Raw genomic sequence first — 16,805 nt, 5'->3', positions numbered from 1 at the left:
TGCAAAGGCTAGATATATTTAACCAATTCAGTTGGGAGACTCTCTTTTTTCTTTTTTCTTTTTTTATTGGTAAAAGTATTGCATTAAAGAGCACCAAAACTGCTGCAAGGTATTTACATAGGAAAGCCTCGTTGCAGGTTGTCTAATGAGCTCAAAAGTCTATCAGGGCCTCTACATCATTTGCAATTGCCATCTTACACCAATAAAACAATAAAGAAATGCATCTGTTCTTAATGCTGATAACAGATTCCTTTTTGCTCTCAAATTTTCTTGTATTCCTTTCTTTCCAGATGATCCACCAGATGGTGACAGGCATTGTATTCCATCTCTTTTGCTTGTCCATCCCCAGCCCTTTCAAGTACCAACATTTTAGGAGCTCAGTAGTTGTCCTAGGCATTGCCCAGCTAAACCCTATAATAGTATAATGTTCAGAATGAAATACCAGACGTATGTGGTGAAACTGCAGTGAATAAAAAGATGGCATAATCTCTTACCATTAAACGGCCAAGAAAGTCTTTTCGATTTTGTCAGCTCCCTAACAATTTAGTTTACCTCTCTGTGAGAGAGCCCATTTATATTTTCTAGCACTATGTATCTTAGGGCAGAAAATATTTCAAAATTGGACATTTAAGGGAAATGCCAGGTCTGACATGAGAGAAAATAAGAATTACCAGAAGCCCCTATTCGATTAAGGTACACCAATGTAGCAATCACCATTCCTGTGGTTGTTCGCCCACGTCCCATTTGACAATTAAATATAATCTGTGTCTTCACATCAGCTTGAGAAATTCTAAGAACCTAAGGATCAAAAGGAGCCAGAAAAACAGGAGTAAGACAAAACCATATGTTCAAATCAAATCAATGGAAATGTTTTAGAAGAGTGCCTCCACTTTGAAACAGGAATATTTATTTAAACAAAGCACTATTTTAAGAGCATAAATGTGGTCATAAATAAATGCCTGCCATCCATTTTTAGACTACTTGCTTAAAAAAGAAAAAAGTTAAACAACCATATCCTGTCAATATACGCAAGAGAAGTCTGCTTGATGAGTCAAGACAGCTGCTATGCTCTAACAGAAACATGAAGGGTTAACTTTAAAGGTAAAAGATAACCAGCTAGCTCCCTCCCTCCGACAACAACAACAACAACAAGCCCAGTAGAATCCCACCATGTGGGGTCTGGAGAGGGTAGAGTGTACGCAGACCTAACCCCCACCTTGAAAGGTAGGGCGGCTGTTTCCGAAAGACCCTCGGCTCAAGAGAGGAAAACAAGAGAAAAACAAGACAAAAGGTCAGATAGGGCCAAGCATATCAAAAATAATATGAAAACGGGGAATAACAAAAGCGAGGAAGTCATGGTAGAAAGGAGCATTAACTACCATAGATAAATAAGATAATCAAAGTACAAAGGCCCAACAAATATAAGCAGAAATCAAATGCAGAAATCAAATGGCAATAAACGAACGAGCAAAACTACAACTACTACGGTGAAAGGATAAGCAACCTAGCCTTCTATCCTAATCTGAGTCCTCCACAACCTCCTATCTAAGGTCATGTCCTCGGTAAGCTGAAACTGTGTCATATCCTGTCTAATCACCTCTCCCCAATACTTCTTTGGCCTCCCTCTACCTCTCCTGAAACCGTCCATAGCCAACCTCTCACACCTCCGCACTGGAGCCTCTGTGCCTCTCCTCTTCACATGCCCAAACCATCTCAGCCTCGCTTCCCGCATCTTGTCCTCCACCGATGCCACTCCCACCTTGTCCCGAATATCTTCATTCCTAATTCTATCCCTCCTAGTGTGCCCACACATCCATCGCAGCATTCGCATTTCCGCAACTTCCATCTTCTGAACATAAAAGTTCTTGACTGGCCAACACTCCGTCCCGTACAATAAAGTCGGTCTAACCACCACTTTGTAAAACTTGCCTTTAAGTTTTGGTGGCACTTTCTTGTCACACAAAGACTCCCGGAGGCGAGCCTCCATTTCATCCACCCTACACCAGTACGATGTGAAACATCTTCGTCGATATCCCCATCTCCCTGTATAATAGACCCAAGATACTTAAAACTTCCTTTCTTTTGAATGGCCTGGGTACCAAGCCTCACTTCCTCGTCAGCCTCATGCGGTACGCCACTGAACCTGCACTCCAAGTATTCTGTCTTGGTCCTACTCAATTTAAATCCTTTAGACTCCAACGCCTGTCTCCAGCCCTCCAGCTTATCGTTAACTCCGCTGCGAGTCTCGTCAATCAGGACTATGTCATCCGCGAACAACATACACCAAGGCACCTCACCTTGCATTTGTCGCGACAATTCATCCATCACCAAGGCGAACAGAAACGGCTAAGAGCCGATCCCCGACGCAACCCCATCGAACAGGAAGTGCTCCGAGTCTCCTCCTACCGTCCTTACCCTGGTCTTAGCTCCATCATACATGTCCTTTATCGCTCTAATGTACACCACAGGTACACCTTTAGCCTCCAAGCATCTCCATAGGACCTCTCTTAGCGCTTTGTCGTAGGCCTTTTCTAGGTCAATGAATACCATGTGCAAGTCCCTCTTCCGCTCCCTATACTGCTCCACCAATCTCCTTATAATATGCATGGCTTCTGTAGTCAAGTGCCCCAGCATGAATCCAAACTGGCTCTCTGAAATAGACACACCTCTCCTCACCCTCATTTCCACCACCCTTTCCCATACTTTCATAGTGTGACTTAGCAGCTTGATACCTCTATAATTCTTTTGCAGCTTTGAATGTCGCCCTTGTTCTTGTACAAAGGAATCATTATACTCCACCTCCATTCCTCAAGATCTTCGCCGTCTTGAAAATGACATTAAACAACCCCGGCCTACTCCAAGCCTACCCCCGCCCGCACTCTTCCAAAATTCCCCAGGAATCTCGTCAGGTCCGGTCGCTCTTCCCCTGCGCATCCTACGAACCGCTCCCTTAACCTCCTCAACCTTTATACTCCTACAATATCCAAAGTCGCGACGCCTATCAGAGTGCTCCAAATCTCCCAACACAATGTCTCTGTCCCCTTCTTCGTTCAAGAGTTTATGAAAGTATGACCGCCATCTCTCGTCTAACGTGGGCTTCCGTACCAACACTTGGCCATCCTCGTCCCCGACGCACTTCACTTGATCCAAGTCGCGTGCCTCTCTCTCTCTCTCGCCGCGCCACCTCAGCCTCTTCTTATCCCCACCTCTGTCCTCTAGTTCTGCATAAAGGCGTTCAAAGGCTGCCGTTTTTGTCGCCGAAACTGCCAACTTCGCCTCCTTTCTCGCAATCTTATACTTTTCCCTGTTCGTCCGCTTCTCTTCATCGTCTTTGCTATCTACCAACTTCACATATACCTCGCTTTCTTTGCTTCCACCTTCCTTGACTCTCCATTCCACCACCAATCTCCCAAGGCCCACCACAAATGCCTTCGAGACCCCCAATACCTCTCTAGCTGCTTCCCTAATGCAACTGGCCGTCCTATCCCACATACTGCTCGCATCCCCCTTACTATCCCACGCTCCCATAGCCATCAACTTCCCCCATCTCTAGGGCACTAGACAAAGTCAAACTCCCCCACCTAATCCTCGTTCGGTCATCCACAACCCTCTTCTTCTTCTTACTCCTTATCTCCAAATCCATCACCAATAGCTTATGTTGGGTCGTAAGATTCTCACTCGGATGACCTCAGTACTTCCCACAGAGGCCTTTATCATCTTTTCTAAGAGCAAAAGTCCATCGCGTTACAGTTCGCCGAGCTACGAAGGTTACCAAATGCTCCTCCTTCTTCGGAAAACTCGAGTTGGCTACCACCAATCCAAAAGCCTTTGCGAAACCCACGAGTGAGACTCCTCCACCATTCCTGTCCCCGAAGCCAAATCCTCCATACACTTCGTCATAGCCCCGCGAAACGCACCCAACGTGCCTATCGAAATCTCCTCCATGAATAACTCTCGCAGGGCAGTATACTTACCACCACTTCGTCCAAGTCCACCCAAAAGCGCCTTTTTTCCTCCTCGTCCCAACCCGCTTGCGGCGCGTAAGCACTAATAATGTTCAAGGTGAACCCTCCAACGACCAACTTAATCGCCATCATCCTGTCATTGATCCTCCTAACCTCTACCACCTGATCTCTAAGCTCACTATCTACTAAGATCCCTAACCCATTCCTATACCTCGACTTACCCGAGAACCAAAGCTTGTACTCGTCCACATCCTTAGCTTTAGGTCCTACCCATTTAGTCTCTTGGACGCAAGCAATATTAATCCTCCTCTTCTTAAGAATCTTAACTAATAACTAACTCTATGGACTTTCCCGATAACGTCCCAATATTCCAAGACCCTACTCTCAACCTAGAAGCTCCCTCAACCCCTTTCGCCCCCCCAACCCTAGCCCCCGTCCCCAACCGAGAACATGACCCTAGTCTACCATCCCTCACCAAAGCCAGTAAAGCAAATATACGCTAGTGAACGGTTAATCTAAGACAAACAAAGAATCAATACTAAAGCACAAGTTAGCAAGAGTCCCTCCCTCCAGTTACACAAAATTAAAGACATCCTAGATTATAAAACAACATTGCATTCCTTTCCTTTTCTTCCTTTTATTTATTTATTTACTTTTTTTTTTTTTTGGTAAAATGGAAACTTAAAGGTAATTTCTATTAAGTGCTTATCAAACCAACTATGTTGTGTGGGGCGGAGTGTTGGCCGGTCAAGAACTCGCACGTCCAGAATATGAAAACAGCGCAAATGAGAATGTTGAGATGGATGTGCGGTCATGCTAGGAGAGATGATTAGACAGGACATGACACACCTGCAGCTTACCGAGGACGTTGCCCGAAGATATGAAGGTCGAGGATTAGGGTAGAAAGTAGGTAGTCGAGCATAGTCTAGTTTCCCTTATCAGTATAGTATTCCTCTACTACTAGCTTATTCTTCGATTTTATTGTTATCCGTTGTTTCCTTTACTTCGGTTATTGTATTATTAATTGTTGCTATTGTTCTCTTCTCCATTATTTTCAGCATTGCTTCTTCACTATTGTATTTTCTTTCCATACTTGAGCCGAGGGTCTATGGGAAACAGTCTCTTTACCTTCACAAGGTAGGGGTAAGGTTGCATACACACTACCCTCCCCACACCTCAATTGTGGGATTACACTGGGTATGTTGTTGTTGGTCATATGGAAAACATGAATTCATTAAATCCCTTGTTTTAATTTGCAATCTAGAAACCTTCCCTCACTTGTTTTCTGAAAATTAAACCCAAAAGTGGTCCAGTCATTTGGAACTTATAATAAAGTGCCAAAATTGTCAATACCGTGCCAAAATTGGGCAGATTACCGTAACCACCCTCCTAAAGATATACTAAAAAAGAATTACTTGACTATTGAGGTGAGGTCAATGTGGAGTCAACAATAAGAGTTGGGACTTAAAAATGATGAGAAGGTGGAGGAAGCACAGGTCTTCCAAATAATATTCATGCTATTCAGATCCAGCAAGAGGGTGACATTCCTCGAACTGTGAGGGAGTTCCGCCAGGTACTTTTACAGTTAAATCTTTGCCATGCTATGTCAACTGTGAAACTCAAAGACTTCCCCTCATGCAGCTGTATGGGCAAAAAAGGCACCTAGAAATAGAATTTTAAGGACAGCTTCTGGGCAGTGGAGGAGCATGGAATTTTAAAAAGGGGATTCAAAAAATTTAAACATATGACCAAAAGCAATTTTTTAACAACCTTTGCCACTACAAGGGGATTCAAAAGTTATATATATACGAAAACAATTATTTTTGCCCTGTTACGATCAAGTAAGTGTATTTTCATTCATAAACATGGCCAAAAAACTGGCCGTATACAAGGGATATACCAAAGGGTAAAGAATCTACAAAACGATATGATTCTCTACAAACTCCACCCAATCTTCTATACAACAAGAAGCTTTATGAGTGCACCAAAAGTAAACAAGGGACTGGAGACTACTCCGTAACTGATCAAAACTCGACTCTACCCCTCAAGAGCTCTCCTATTTCTCACTCCAAACAATCTACATTAACGCTAGAGGAACCACATTTCCCGCCCTGCATCTTCTCCTCTTTTTCCCGCTCCTCCAACAGAACATCAACTCTTTCACAGTATTTTGGCATTGCCCATGAGGTTCCAAACCAACTAAGCATTATCCCACCATAACCTCATGGTTAGACCACAATGTAGAAGAAGATGATCCCCGTTCTCGCCCGCCTCCTTGCACATGTAACACCAGCTGACACAAACAACCTTCCGCTTTCTAAGATTTTTCGCCGTCAATATTACCCCTCCAGTACCTAAGCCATGTGAAAAAGCACTCCTTCCTCGGCACCTTTGGTATCCATATTGTGCCATATGTAAAAGTAACCTCCTCCTTAAACAAAAATTTCTCATAAAAAGACATGACAGAGAAAGCTCCATTAATCCCCAAATCCCACCAAAAAGCATCGGGTTTATCAACCGGAGAACCTTGCCAATGGTGTAAAGCCATCAGTTTTTCGAACTCAGCCACCTCCCAATCATGGAACTCCCTTCTAAATCTCAAATACAAAAAAGTCTCTCCACCATGTGTCCCTCTAATTTGTTGGATTGTCAAGTCTCTTGGCAAGAAATTATGTGCAAACTCTAAAATTCATCCTTCAAAAAATTGTCCTCACACCGTTTAAGTCCCCAAAAACTAACTTTCTTCCTGTCTCCTACCTTGAGTGAAATGTTTACACTAGAAGACATGAATAAGTTGGAGGAATGTAAATCATAAATGCTTTAGAAAAGCAACAATAAAGAAGAAGAATACTTTAATACTATAACTGTCCTTTTTGTAACAAATGTAAGATCTGGTATTAATATGATAGAAAACTCAGCCTACAAGGAGTATTTAAGACGATAATTAGAACTTATACGACCACATCTTCTTCCACAAATAGAAGCTAATCATCATTACAAATTGGAATAGGATGGATGCTCCAAAAAGAAGGAATCAGTACAACAATCTTCCACTAATATCTAAATTCGAGTTGACTTCTTCAAGGCCTTATATATTTCTCTCATTCAATATTGTCCACATGAGCGCTTAAGGAGTTGCATCGCGTGCTTTTTTCTATCCGTTTTTGTACTTCCATCCGCGAAGCAGCGCTCTATTTGGCTTTACCCAATAAATTCCAAACATGTATATGCCATGGGGGGCCAATGAGCAGTAAAAGAGATACACATATCCCCCTCCCCCCTCCTCTTGCACATGAAAACAGTTACTTGTCCTAAAAAACATCTTTGGGTTAAGAACTAGACATTGGCTTGGTGAAACTTAAGCACTCCTTTATGTGTGAGCTGTCAGATTTAGGACTGGTCCACCTATAAAGGGTGCTAACTATTAGAAGTGCTAGCTCATTATTAATTCAAACCCAAGAGATAATACACAATCTAAACCCTAGTTGGATTCAGGGATACATATAAATACACCACAAAGGGTGTGAAAAAAAATAGGTGTTCATGCAACAGAAAGCTCTAGAGTTCCACCACCCTACAAAAGCTCAAGGGATTTAAACTGTGGGAATTCATCCTACCTTGTGAGGATTCCTGTGACAGGTATTCAAGTCCCAGTTCAAGTCATATACTTTTTTTTGCAGCAGTTCAGATGTACTTCCATCAAGAAAAAACTTAATACTCCTAAACTATATTTTGCATGAATTTCTTCCAGTGATAACATCCATTTCCTTCTCCTATATTCCTCGTACCGTGAGATCACGGCCAATTCCCCACCCTTAGATACTTCTCCCGTATCCACCTCTGTCCGGTATAAAGAGCTCTTGCAGCCTCCTTGTCGAAGATGTGGAATAGGTAAATAGAGCCAACCATCACTCAGAAGTATTTAGGGTCAATCGTGGATTTGGGGATTAATGGAGTATGGTTGACTCTTGCAGTTTCTGAATGTAAATAGAGTCAACCATAACAAAGAAGAAAGGATTTTTTTGACTACGTCTCGTGGCCAAACTGGAAGAAGAGGAAGGTCAGTAGAAGTCATTATGGCCTGGGCAATGAACCTTAGTCGGTGCATTAAGCAAAACACTGCAATTTCTGAAGACAAAAGTACACGTCCACCAATAGTTAGGGAAAGAATATTCTTAGAATGGCAATCGTGCAAAGCACTGGAATAGCATTAATAGGACTCAAAAGGGTACACTCACTTCCCATTTAGGTTTTTTCTGTTTTACAATCTTTTAAATTTTCTATTGAAGACACCTGATCCTCCTCCTTTGTTTCTTTCTTCTTCTTTTTTTTTTTTTTTTTTTTTTTTTTTTTTTTTTGCAAAAAGGTAAGTTTTATAAAATCAGCAGCAATAAGAAAGTAAAGTCTGATCCTACTCCTTTGTCCCCTTCTTCTATTGATAAATTATATTCTTTCAGCAGAAATCACCTAAAGGAATTCTTATTTTCAATATCCCTTGGAGTTTAAGTGTCCCAGATTGATTTTCAAATTCAACTGACCAATACCTATTGCAATATTTGACCAAAACCCTTGAAAGGAACATACTAAAATGCAGAAAAAATAACTGTCACATAATTAAACGTTGATTGCAAATGACAACAGTACTTCAAGAAAAAAATTTATGGTCAAATTTTGTAATTATAACAGGGGACATCATTTATTGACCTCCAGTGAGAAGACTTGAATTTTGAGCTTTGATTACTTTATGTCTTCTTTGTCCTCCTCCTTTGACTCCTACCCTTTTAATAAATTAATTTCTCTTGGAACAGTTAGGAGGAATTACACGTTGGTGTCCTTAGTTTACTTCATTTCTCTGTCTGTCCAAATTTATGTGATGCACTTTGACTGGAGCGGAATTTAAGAAAAAAAGACAGACTTGTGAAACTTGTGGTTTAAAACAAGCCATAGATATTCTTTTAGATAAAGTAATAAATAGTATTAACGTATGACGAAAATACGCTCGTATACAAGAAGTATACTTCAAATGTAGAACACCTACAAAAGGAGAAGGTTTTCTACGAAACATAGATGGTTTTCTACGAAACATACTCAATCTTCTATAGATAAAGGAAACTTATGGGTGCACCAAAAGGAAAAAAGGGATAAAATACTACTCTTTAACTGAACAAAGTTCATCTCTACACCCTCGAAAGCTCTCCTATTTCGTTCCCTCCAAACAACACACACAAGAGTTAGTGGCGCTAGCTGACATGCCCTGCGTCTTATCCTACTACCATAACTCCAACTGGCCATTACCTTCACCGTGCTTGGCATCACCCCAAATATAGCAAACCATGTAAGCATTTCCACCATAATATCGACTGCTATCGGACAATGCATTAGGAGACGGTCGACATCTTCACCCGAAACCTTGCACATAAAGCACCAAAATAAGTACCATCTTTCTCAGATTTTCCGTCATCAAAATCATCCCTCAGACTGCTAGCCAAGTGAAGAAACACACCATTCTCGATACTTTTGGAATCCAAATCGATCTATATGGAAAGTCCCTCCTCCCTATTCCGAGGCGTTTCGTAATAAGATTTAGCGGAGAACACACTTCTATTCCCCACCCCAATCTCCATACATCATGGCCAGCATTTGATATACTTAGTTTGTGGAGTAAATCAATTAGATTTGGAATTCTATCATAGATATTTGTTTGGCTATAAATCATATCATTAACGGTAAAATGGTAAGTTTAAAGTTAAATTAGTTTCTGAATCCAGAAAGGTATCATTCTCTTTAGGACAGACTAAAGAGGAAAGTGCATCACATAAATGGGGACAGATATTCAAAATGACCTTTTCTTATAAGAGAGAAATTCATATGGGACCAACCCTTAGGACCAACCGCAACCTTCAAAACTCGGGGATAATAGGTCTGCCTCTCCACCCTTCTGCATTTAACTACCAGGCTTAGTTCGCATGATGGAGGGCTCAAACCTGGGAGCTAAATCACAAGTCCCTCAACCTTTGAACTAACAAATTGACCAATTTCTATCGTGATATTTGGATTTCAGAAAGATGATAACTAGATACTAAAATCAATAATTCACAAAAAATTGATTGGTTATACAAGACCAAAGTTTTCATAAACTTTTATGGTCTAACTTTCAAGATTTGGCCATCAAAATCAACTTAAAAAAACTATATTATCATAGATATTTGTTTGGAATAATAAAAATCAGGATCATTAACTTGGTCAAGTGGGAAGATGGTAAGTTTCAAGGTGGATTAAATTAGAAATTTGAATCACAGAAAGCCCTCAAGTTGAAGTGGTTATTCTCTCAAGACCCTCAAAGCTTAGGAGCAAGTAATCAAGGCCAAAATGGGAAGACAGATATTCTAAAAGTGAACTCAACTTATGTAGTTAGTCTTTTCTTATGGCCAGCTCTAAAGAAAGTTTCAATCATAAATGGTAACAGGACCAACCCTTTAAAGGACTATTCTCTGACATATATGCTCTAGCTCATCACCAACAGAGATCTATAGCTCTCCACCCTTCAAGGTTGGGAATTGATACATCGAAACTATTGGGAGATAAGTAGAAGGCTGAGTTCTACAAACAACTGGATGACTTCACAGGAACTCAAAAGCTAAATCACAAGTAGTGGAAAATTCAGTGTTAATGCAGCCTATAAAATGATAAACTAACAAATTGACCATATTTCTATCGTGATATTTGCTCACACATGAAAATTTAAAGAAGAGGAAGATGATAACTAGATACTATGGAAATCAATAATTAGCCTGGACAACTAGAAAAATTGATTGGTTATACAGATGACATAAGCAGATGGAAAGTTTTCATAAGATGCTTTGAGAACAGCAGCAACACAATGCAGGAGATCAAACTTAACTGTATTAAGCTTTTTTCTTTTTGGTGTAACCAGATCTACCCAGAGGATAAATCTATCAAGTTCTGTTAGAAAAACTATATTCCGATGGTTTCAGTACAACCCATGTACTGTTTTGTGTTCCAACGTAACCTACAACATGTTACCAAGAATAAAAAAAAAAAAAAAGAGGAACCTCCAATGTCTTCGTGATGACAAGCAAGTATCTTCAACATAAAAATTGGAATCAAAGCCAAAGCCAAATAAAGATACAAATACTCACAAGAATATCAAAATCCAGCTCTTTAGGTGATTTTTCGTCTGTAATAGGAACACGTTCATATTCGACAAGGTACTCTTTTGATTGCAGTTCCTCGTACACCTAACTTAGAGGGAGATAGTCAAAATGAAAATGAGCAATCAATACAATCTTTTCTGATGCCAACTTCAACAAAGCTTTCGTAAACTCTTGAAACCTGTAAGGGTGTTTTCACAGAATCATATGTTACTGGTTCCCATTGATCCACCATCTGACCATCAGGAAGCTCATCAGTTACAAGGATCTTATTTCCATATCTGTTGTTTATCAAATAGAAGATAAAATTTTTGATCACGTGAGCACCATGAATTTAGTGAAAACCTATGATATTCTTCGTTCACGAACAATAAAATTAGAGCAAACAATAACCTTGCAGCTTCTAGCAGAACATCTTCTTTCAAGCGATCCTCCATTTGCTCCACTCTTTTCCTATTAATTCCCTATTTAATACAAAATTTAAGTTCATATCAAGAAGAATTTCAACAGATAGATTTGGAAAAATATGAAAGTTAGAAACTTGCATTAGAACCTAACAAATGCCAGATATAGAAAGTTGCAAGTATACACAAGATGAGTGTGGAAATCAATAAATGCCTTGCCAGAAGAATGGTTTTATCCATAATAAGAAGCACTAGGATCATCCTGTATATTGTTGTAATATGTTTATATTACTAACTTTTCATAAATTTCTGAAACGAAGAATGCCCCCAAGTGCTACACAAAAGTCCTAAAACCAATGCTACATTAAGCACAGGAAGTAAGTAAAATGTCCAATTAATGTATCTTATGATATCTCATTGATGCCATGAGCAGAAGTGTTTAACTTGCAAGTGTAGATATATGTAATATATTATTTTGATAAATCCTGACAAGTGTACAATGTCCTAATCTCACGGAATCAATATGATCATTTGATAAAATAAAATAATTTCGGCGACAATATGTCAAAATGAAAAATCAATCCCAACCATGACTCACCGTATATTCGAGATTAGAGAAGGGCCTTTCTACTTCACGCAAGACAAACGGGCGTCCATTAATATATATCACCTGTTCAATGATTAGAAAAGAAACAATCATGATAAAGTTTTCAGGAATCGAAATCTTGCAGCATCTTTGATCAAAAAGTTTATATCCTGAAAGAAACACAGACATCACTACATGTTTTATCTAGTTCCGCCATTAGAGAGATCAAGCATACCAAATGACTGTACCAATGTTCAACTTCCAATCTGTTTCAAATTTTTCCTTTTCTATATGATCTCTCATTCAAATACTAACACAGACATTTACACCTTCAGATACTTCATGAAGATGGATATCAATTGTAGCATCTCAGGTAATTAATCAAAGAACATAACGTCACACAATTTAATCAGGACTGGTCCTCTCTCTCAAGAAATAAATAAAACTACGTCTCAACGCAAATAAGTTTGCATTCCTTTTTTTTTTTTTTTTTGAGAATGGTAACAAGTATAAGTTTGCCCTATTATCTAAACAAGTTCACTTAAAACAAAAAATCCATGGGCTATCTAAAGACAGGTAATAGCACTTATTTTAATAATTCAACCCAATGCACGAAATAGAAAAAACTACAGAATAGATAAGTGTCTATACTCTTTTGAATGAAGCCTGTATACACGGAAAGTCTTTCATCAAACTTGCCCCCAAAAAAAGAAAGACAGCAAAGAAGGAAAAGGTTGCAGCAGAAGAAAGGAAAGAGAAAGGAAGATGGGGGGGGGGAGAGAGAGAGAGAGGGAAGAGGGAGGGGGGTTCAGGAAAAGACAGACGAGAGAGATGATGGTCTTTTATTTAATTAAAAACAATGTGATAAAATTTGTGCACTCGAGGCTCAATGAGCAACAAAAGAAATTCTGGATCTGGAACTATATATTTTATGATGTGTGGAATGCAAATAATGAGATGTAAAGGTGTGACACAACATGCAAACATTGTCTATAAGATTATTCTATATGTTTAATTCATAAAAAGAATCTATTAAAAGTCCTAGAAATTTCTTTACAAAACTATACTACAGTTATTAATGAAATAATGACCGTTTATAAGAAAACGATAAAATAAAACAGAAGTGCAGAAGAAATACAATGAAATGCAGATACAAAAAAGTAAAGAAGAACTATTACCGGTTCCTCACGAAGATTAAACCAGAGAATGTGAGTCTTCTTTCCACTCAGTTGAGCTCCAATATGGTCGAGAACATTTTGGATGCCTTCAACTGTTGGAATAGCAACACCATGAACATGCAAAGAGTCGGCCTAATGCAAATTCTTTAGTCAGGGAGGGCAAGATATGTAAATGGCAAAACATAATCATGAACTCGCAACCCTCGTCGCTAATAGATAAACCAAGGATTTAAATTTGTATAATTAAATTGTCCAATAATATGGATAGTCATCACAAAAGCATTGTAAAATAAGAGACCATCTATGCATGTATTTTTAGTACTATTATAAGGACCAAAATGTAAGTAAACCTGGCATCTTTTTTTCCAAGAAAAAAAATTGCACATCACATTTTAGGCATGCATAAAATGAAATCACCTAGACTGAAGGTCGCAGAGAAGTATGTCCCTTTAAATAGACAGGTTATCTCTCCAACATAACCATCCAAGATCAAAGAAATCAGCTTGATGCCATGAGCATACAAGTTGCTTTGACCGCCCACCACCCACCAACAACAACGCAACATAATGTGCACTAACAATAGCTTAAACAAGTCGAGATCAGCATGAAGTTCCAGTATACGGCCCTGATGTATCATTATCTTTTAGATCATGTATTATATCTTCGTCCTCTCAACTACAACTATCAATCACTCCATTGTCGCAATACAAAAAATTTCTTCAGAAGGAGAGTCCTCCAACTAGCAATACAAGTCAATACTCTATGTGTTCCCAAAGTTAAACAAAATATAATAACATTGTTTCCATTTGAGACAATATATTCTGAATTCTCCAGAAACTCCTCTATTCCTCCCCCTCATAATTGTCTGTCACCTTTATCCTTCTTTCTCTTGCTTTTTCCCCTCCAACTGCAGAATGTTTTTCAAGAAATCATGCACAATACAGCTAATGCATCACAATTCACAATCTTGAGGCCACTATGCATAGTAAATTCACTTAAACGACATAGTATATTTCATTTGTAAAGAATGTTTCTGTAATGTGCTTGCTGACCATCAATGTCTTTTGCTGCTTCCACAACATTCACCTATAAAGAGTGGAATTCTAGGCATTCCACTTCATCATGAGAGATAGACTTCCATGACACTTAACACTTGCTTTCAGGGTGCAGGAGGTGATTCTAATATACAAATCTTTACATATCAAAAGAGAGAGAACTAAAAAGGCATCTAAAGAGGGGAAGTAAATATCTAACATTATGTAACTCCTCAATTTCAACTTTCTAATATCCTTTAGAGTTTAATATTGAATGAATAGGAGAATGTGGTGCACTACTTTTAACCTATGTTGCTCGGACTCTTTACTTTCGGTGCCGCACCCGTATCGACATGACATATGTGTGGGATCCATACCGGATTTGGTCAACTGATTTTGGGTACTTTGACCAAAATCGACATAGAAATTCGGGACAGATACAATGAGTTTTGTAATCAAAACAAAAGCTAAGGTGAAAATTTAAGAAAATGAAATAGCTTGAATATAGAAATTTCTATGTTAGTCCTTTTTTCCTTTTATCTCATTATAGGATTCTCCTCTTGATCAATATTCGCTTCTCGGAATTTTTTTTATAATGTCTCATAATTTAGACATATGACTCGATTTCTAGATATTTGAATTATTTTTAGCCGAATCCCCGCACCCATATCCGTGCCTAAATCCGTACCGCCAAGTCTTAAAATTTAGATCATGAAGGATCTGACCTCTAGATCTGCACCCGTATCGGACAACCGCACCCGAGTCCGAGCAACATAGCTTTTAACCGAATCACCAGCCAAGAAAAGAAAAACAAGATAAAAGGAGTAAATAAACGAGCTGAATGATTAGCTATACTTTTTAACTTTTACATGTGGTATTGTGTACTGGTAAGTAGTAATTGTATTAAACCAAAAATTCCGCACTAAGTTAATGCCAGGGAAATACAAATTCGGAACCATTCTGTAAAAAGCAAAAGAGAGAAGATTCCACCTATACAAAATCCTATCCTATACTGAGTCTATAAAGTCAAGCATACTATTTTCATCTTTAACATCCTGTAGGTTACACCAAAAAGCTAAAAACCATAAGCAAGTGTACTTAATCTTCTTTATACACGTAGAATTATGTAATGTTGCACTTCGCCCAATCTTCCAATGATTCAACATCAGATAAAAAGGGCATCCCAGTACACAAAACATTCCGCGTTAGCAGGATCTGGGAACGGCCTCACCCCAAGAGGTGTGATGTAGACATACCTACCCTAATGCAAGAATTAGTGGCTGCTTCCATGGCTCGAACCCGTGACTTATAGGCCACTCAAGAGACAACTTTACCGTTGCTCCAAGGTTCCCCTTCTGATTCAACAATAGATGATGTATACAAAATGGCCTACGCGAAACCATTGCAGAACATTAGAAATTAAAGGGCTTTAGCTAATCAACGAGAGATGTGTTTAAGTCACCTACAAATAGTTGCAACTAGCTTACTTTTTGATAGTTATGATCAATAGAATGTACCACAACAGGAATACCAAAACTTAGAAAAAATTGTACAGTAAAAAAAATTAGGAAATTTGCTTGATACAGAGTTTGACTTGGGCGTTACATTAGTGAGTAATAAACGGAAACATGATCATAATAAAAGGAAACTTAATCTGAAATTTAAACATAATAAGTCAAACAGTCTAAAACATCAAAAAATGGAGAGAAAAAAAGGTACGGAAATAAAATGTATGTGGCACCGCAATCAGTAAACAAAATGAACAAGTACAAAAAAACCTTTGCGATAATTAGGAGATTTGCTGGATACAGATTTTGACTTGGGCGTTACATTAGTGAGTAATAATAAAAGAAAACATGATCACAATTGTAGGAAAGTTAATCTGCTAGAGAAATTCAATCATGATAAGTCAATTAAACTAGAATATCCAAAAATTAAAAAAAAAAAAAGTATGGAAATAAACTGAATGTGTTTACCGCAAGCAGTAATTAAACAAAATTGAAAAAGTAGTAGAAAGGTTAAAAACCTTGCGATAATTAGGAGCACCGTCAATGTGAGGAGACAATCGTTTGTTCTGGCAACCTGGAAAATGATCACTTTTCAGAATCGTTTTCTTCCCCAAAACCGATCCATCTCTCCGTTTCATCACTTGCTCCGGCTCCTTCGGTATCGACATCGATCGCATAATCACCCTTTCTCCAAAATGCACAAAACTAGATCACCAAACTGAACTCAATTACACAACAGGTAGTAGTAAGTATATATAAACAGTGCAGTGACGAAAATCAGGAGGTATATGGAAGTTTGAATGAAGAGTGGCTTTAGGAAAGTGAAGACAGATGTAAGATCTTGTGGAGGAGGAAGGATTGGTGGACCTACAGAAAATCGTTTTGAATGCGAACAAGTGAGAGTAGTAGCAGTAATTCCGACAAGTTTATCCATCTTTCTGTTCCTTTTATTAGCGTC

General features: G+C 38.8%; 1 protein-coding gene across 2 annotated transcripts in view; it reads right to left on the bottom strand.

Annotated features, from left to right (window-relative positions):
* The window catches only part of LOC132063273 (uncharacterized), a 33,823-nt gene extending 17,018 nt beyond the window's left edge, over positions 1-16,805 (bottom strand). The window contains exons 1-7 of one of the 2 annotated variants that reach the window (XM_059455745.1): positions 16,366-16,805; positions 13,306-13,437; positions 12,140-12,211; positions 11,531-11,601; positions 11,319-11,418; positions 11,126-11,224; positions 672-798 (exon numbers count right to left, since the gene is read on the bottom strand). In XM_059455745.1, coding sequence (XP_059311728.1) covers positions 672-798; positions 11,126-11,224; positions 11,319-11,418; positions 11,531-11,601; positions 12,140-12,211; positions 13,306-13,437; positions 16,366-16,524 — 760 coding nt within the window. In that variant the 5' untranslated portion in view covers positions 16,525-16,805. The remainder of the gene's footprint in view (positions 1-671; positions 799-11,125; positions 11,225-11,318; positions 11,419-11,530; positions 11,602-12,139; positions 12,212-13,305; positions 13,438-16,365) is intronic. The other variant, XM_059455744.1, reaches the window with a different exon arrangement.

Source organism: Lycium ferocissimum, chromosome 7 (genome assembly GCF_029784015.1).
Source record: "Lycium ferocissimum isolate CSIRO_LF1 chromosome 7, AGI_CSIRO_Lferr_CH_V1, whole genome shotgun sequence".
Lineage (NCBI taxonomy): Eukaryota > Viridiplantae > Streptophyta > Magnoliopsida > Solanales > Solanaceae > Lycium > Lycium ferocissimum.
This window is presented reverse-complemented; position numbering and strand designations above follow the sequence as displayed.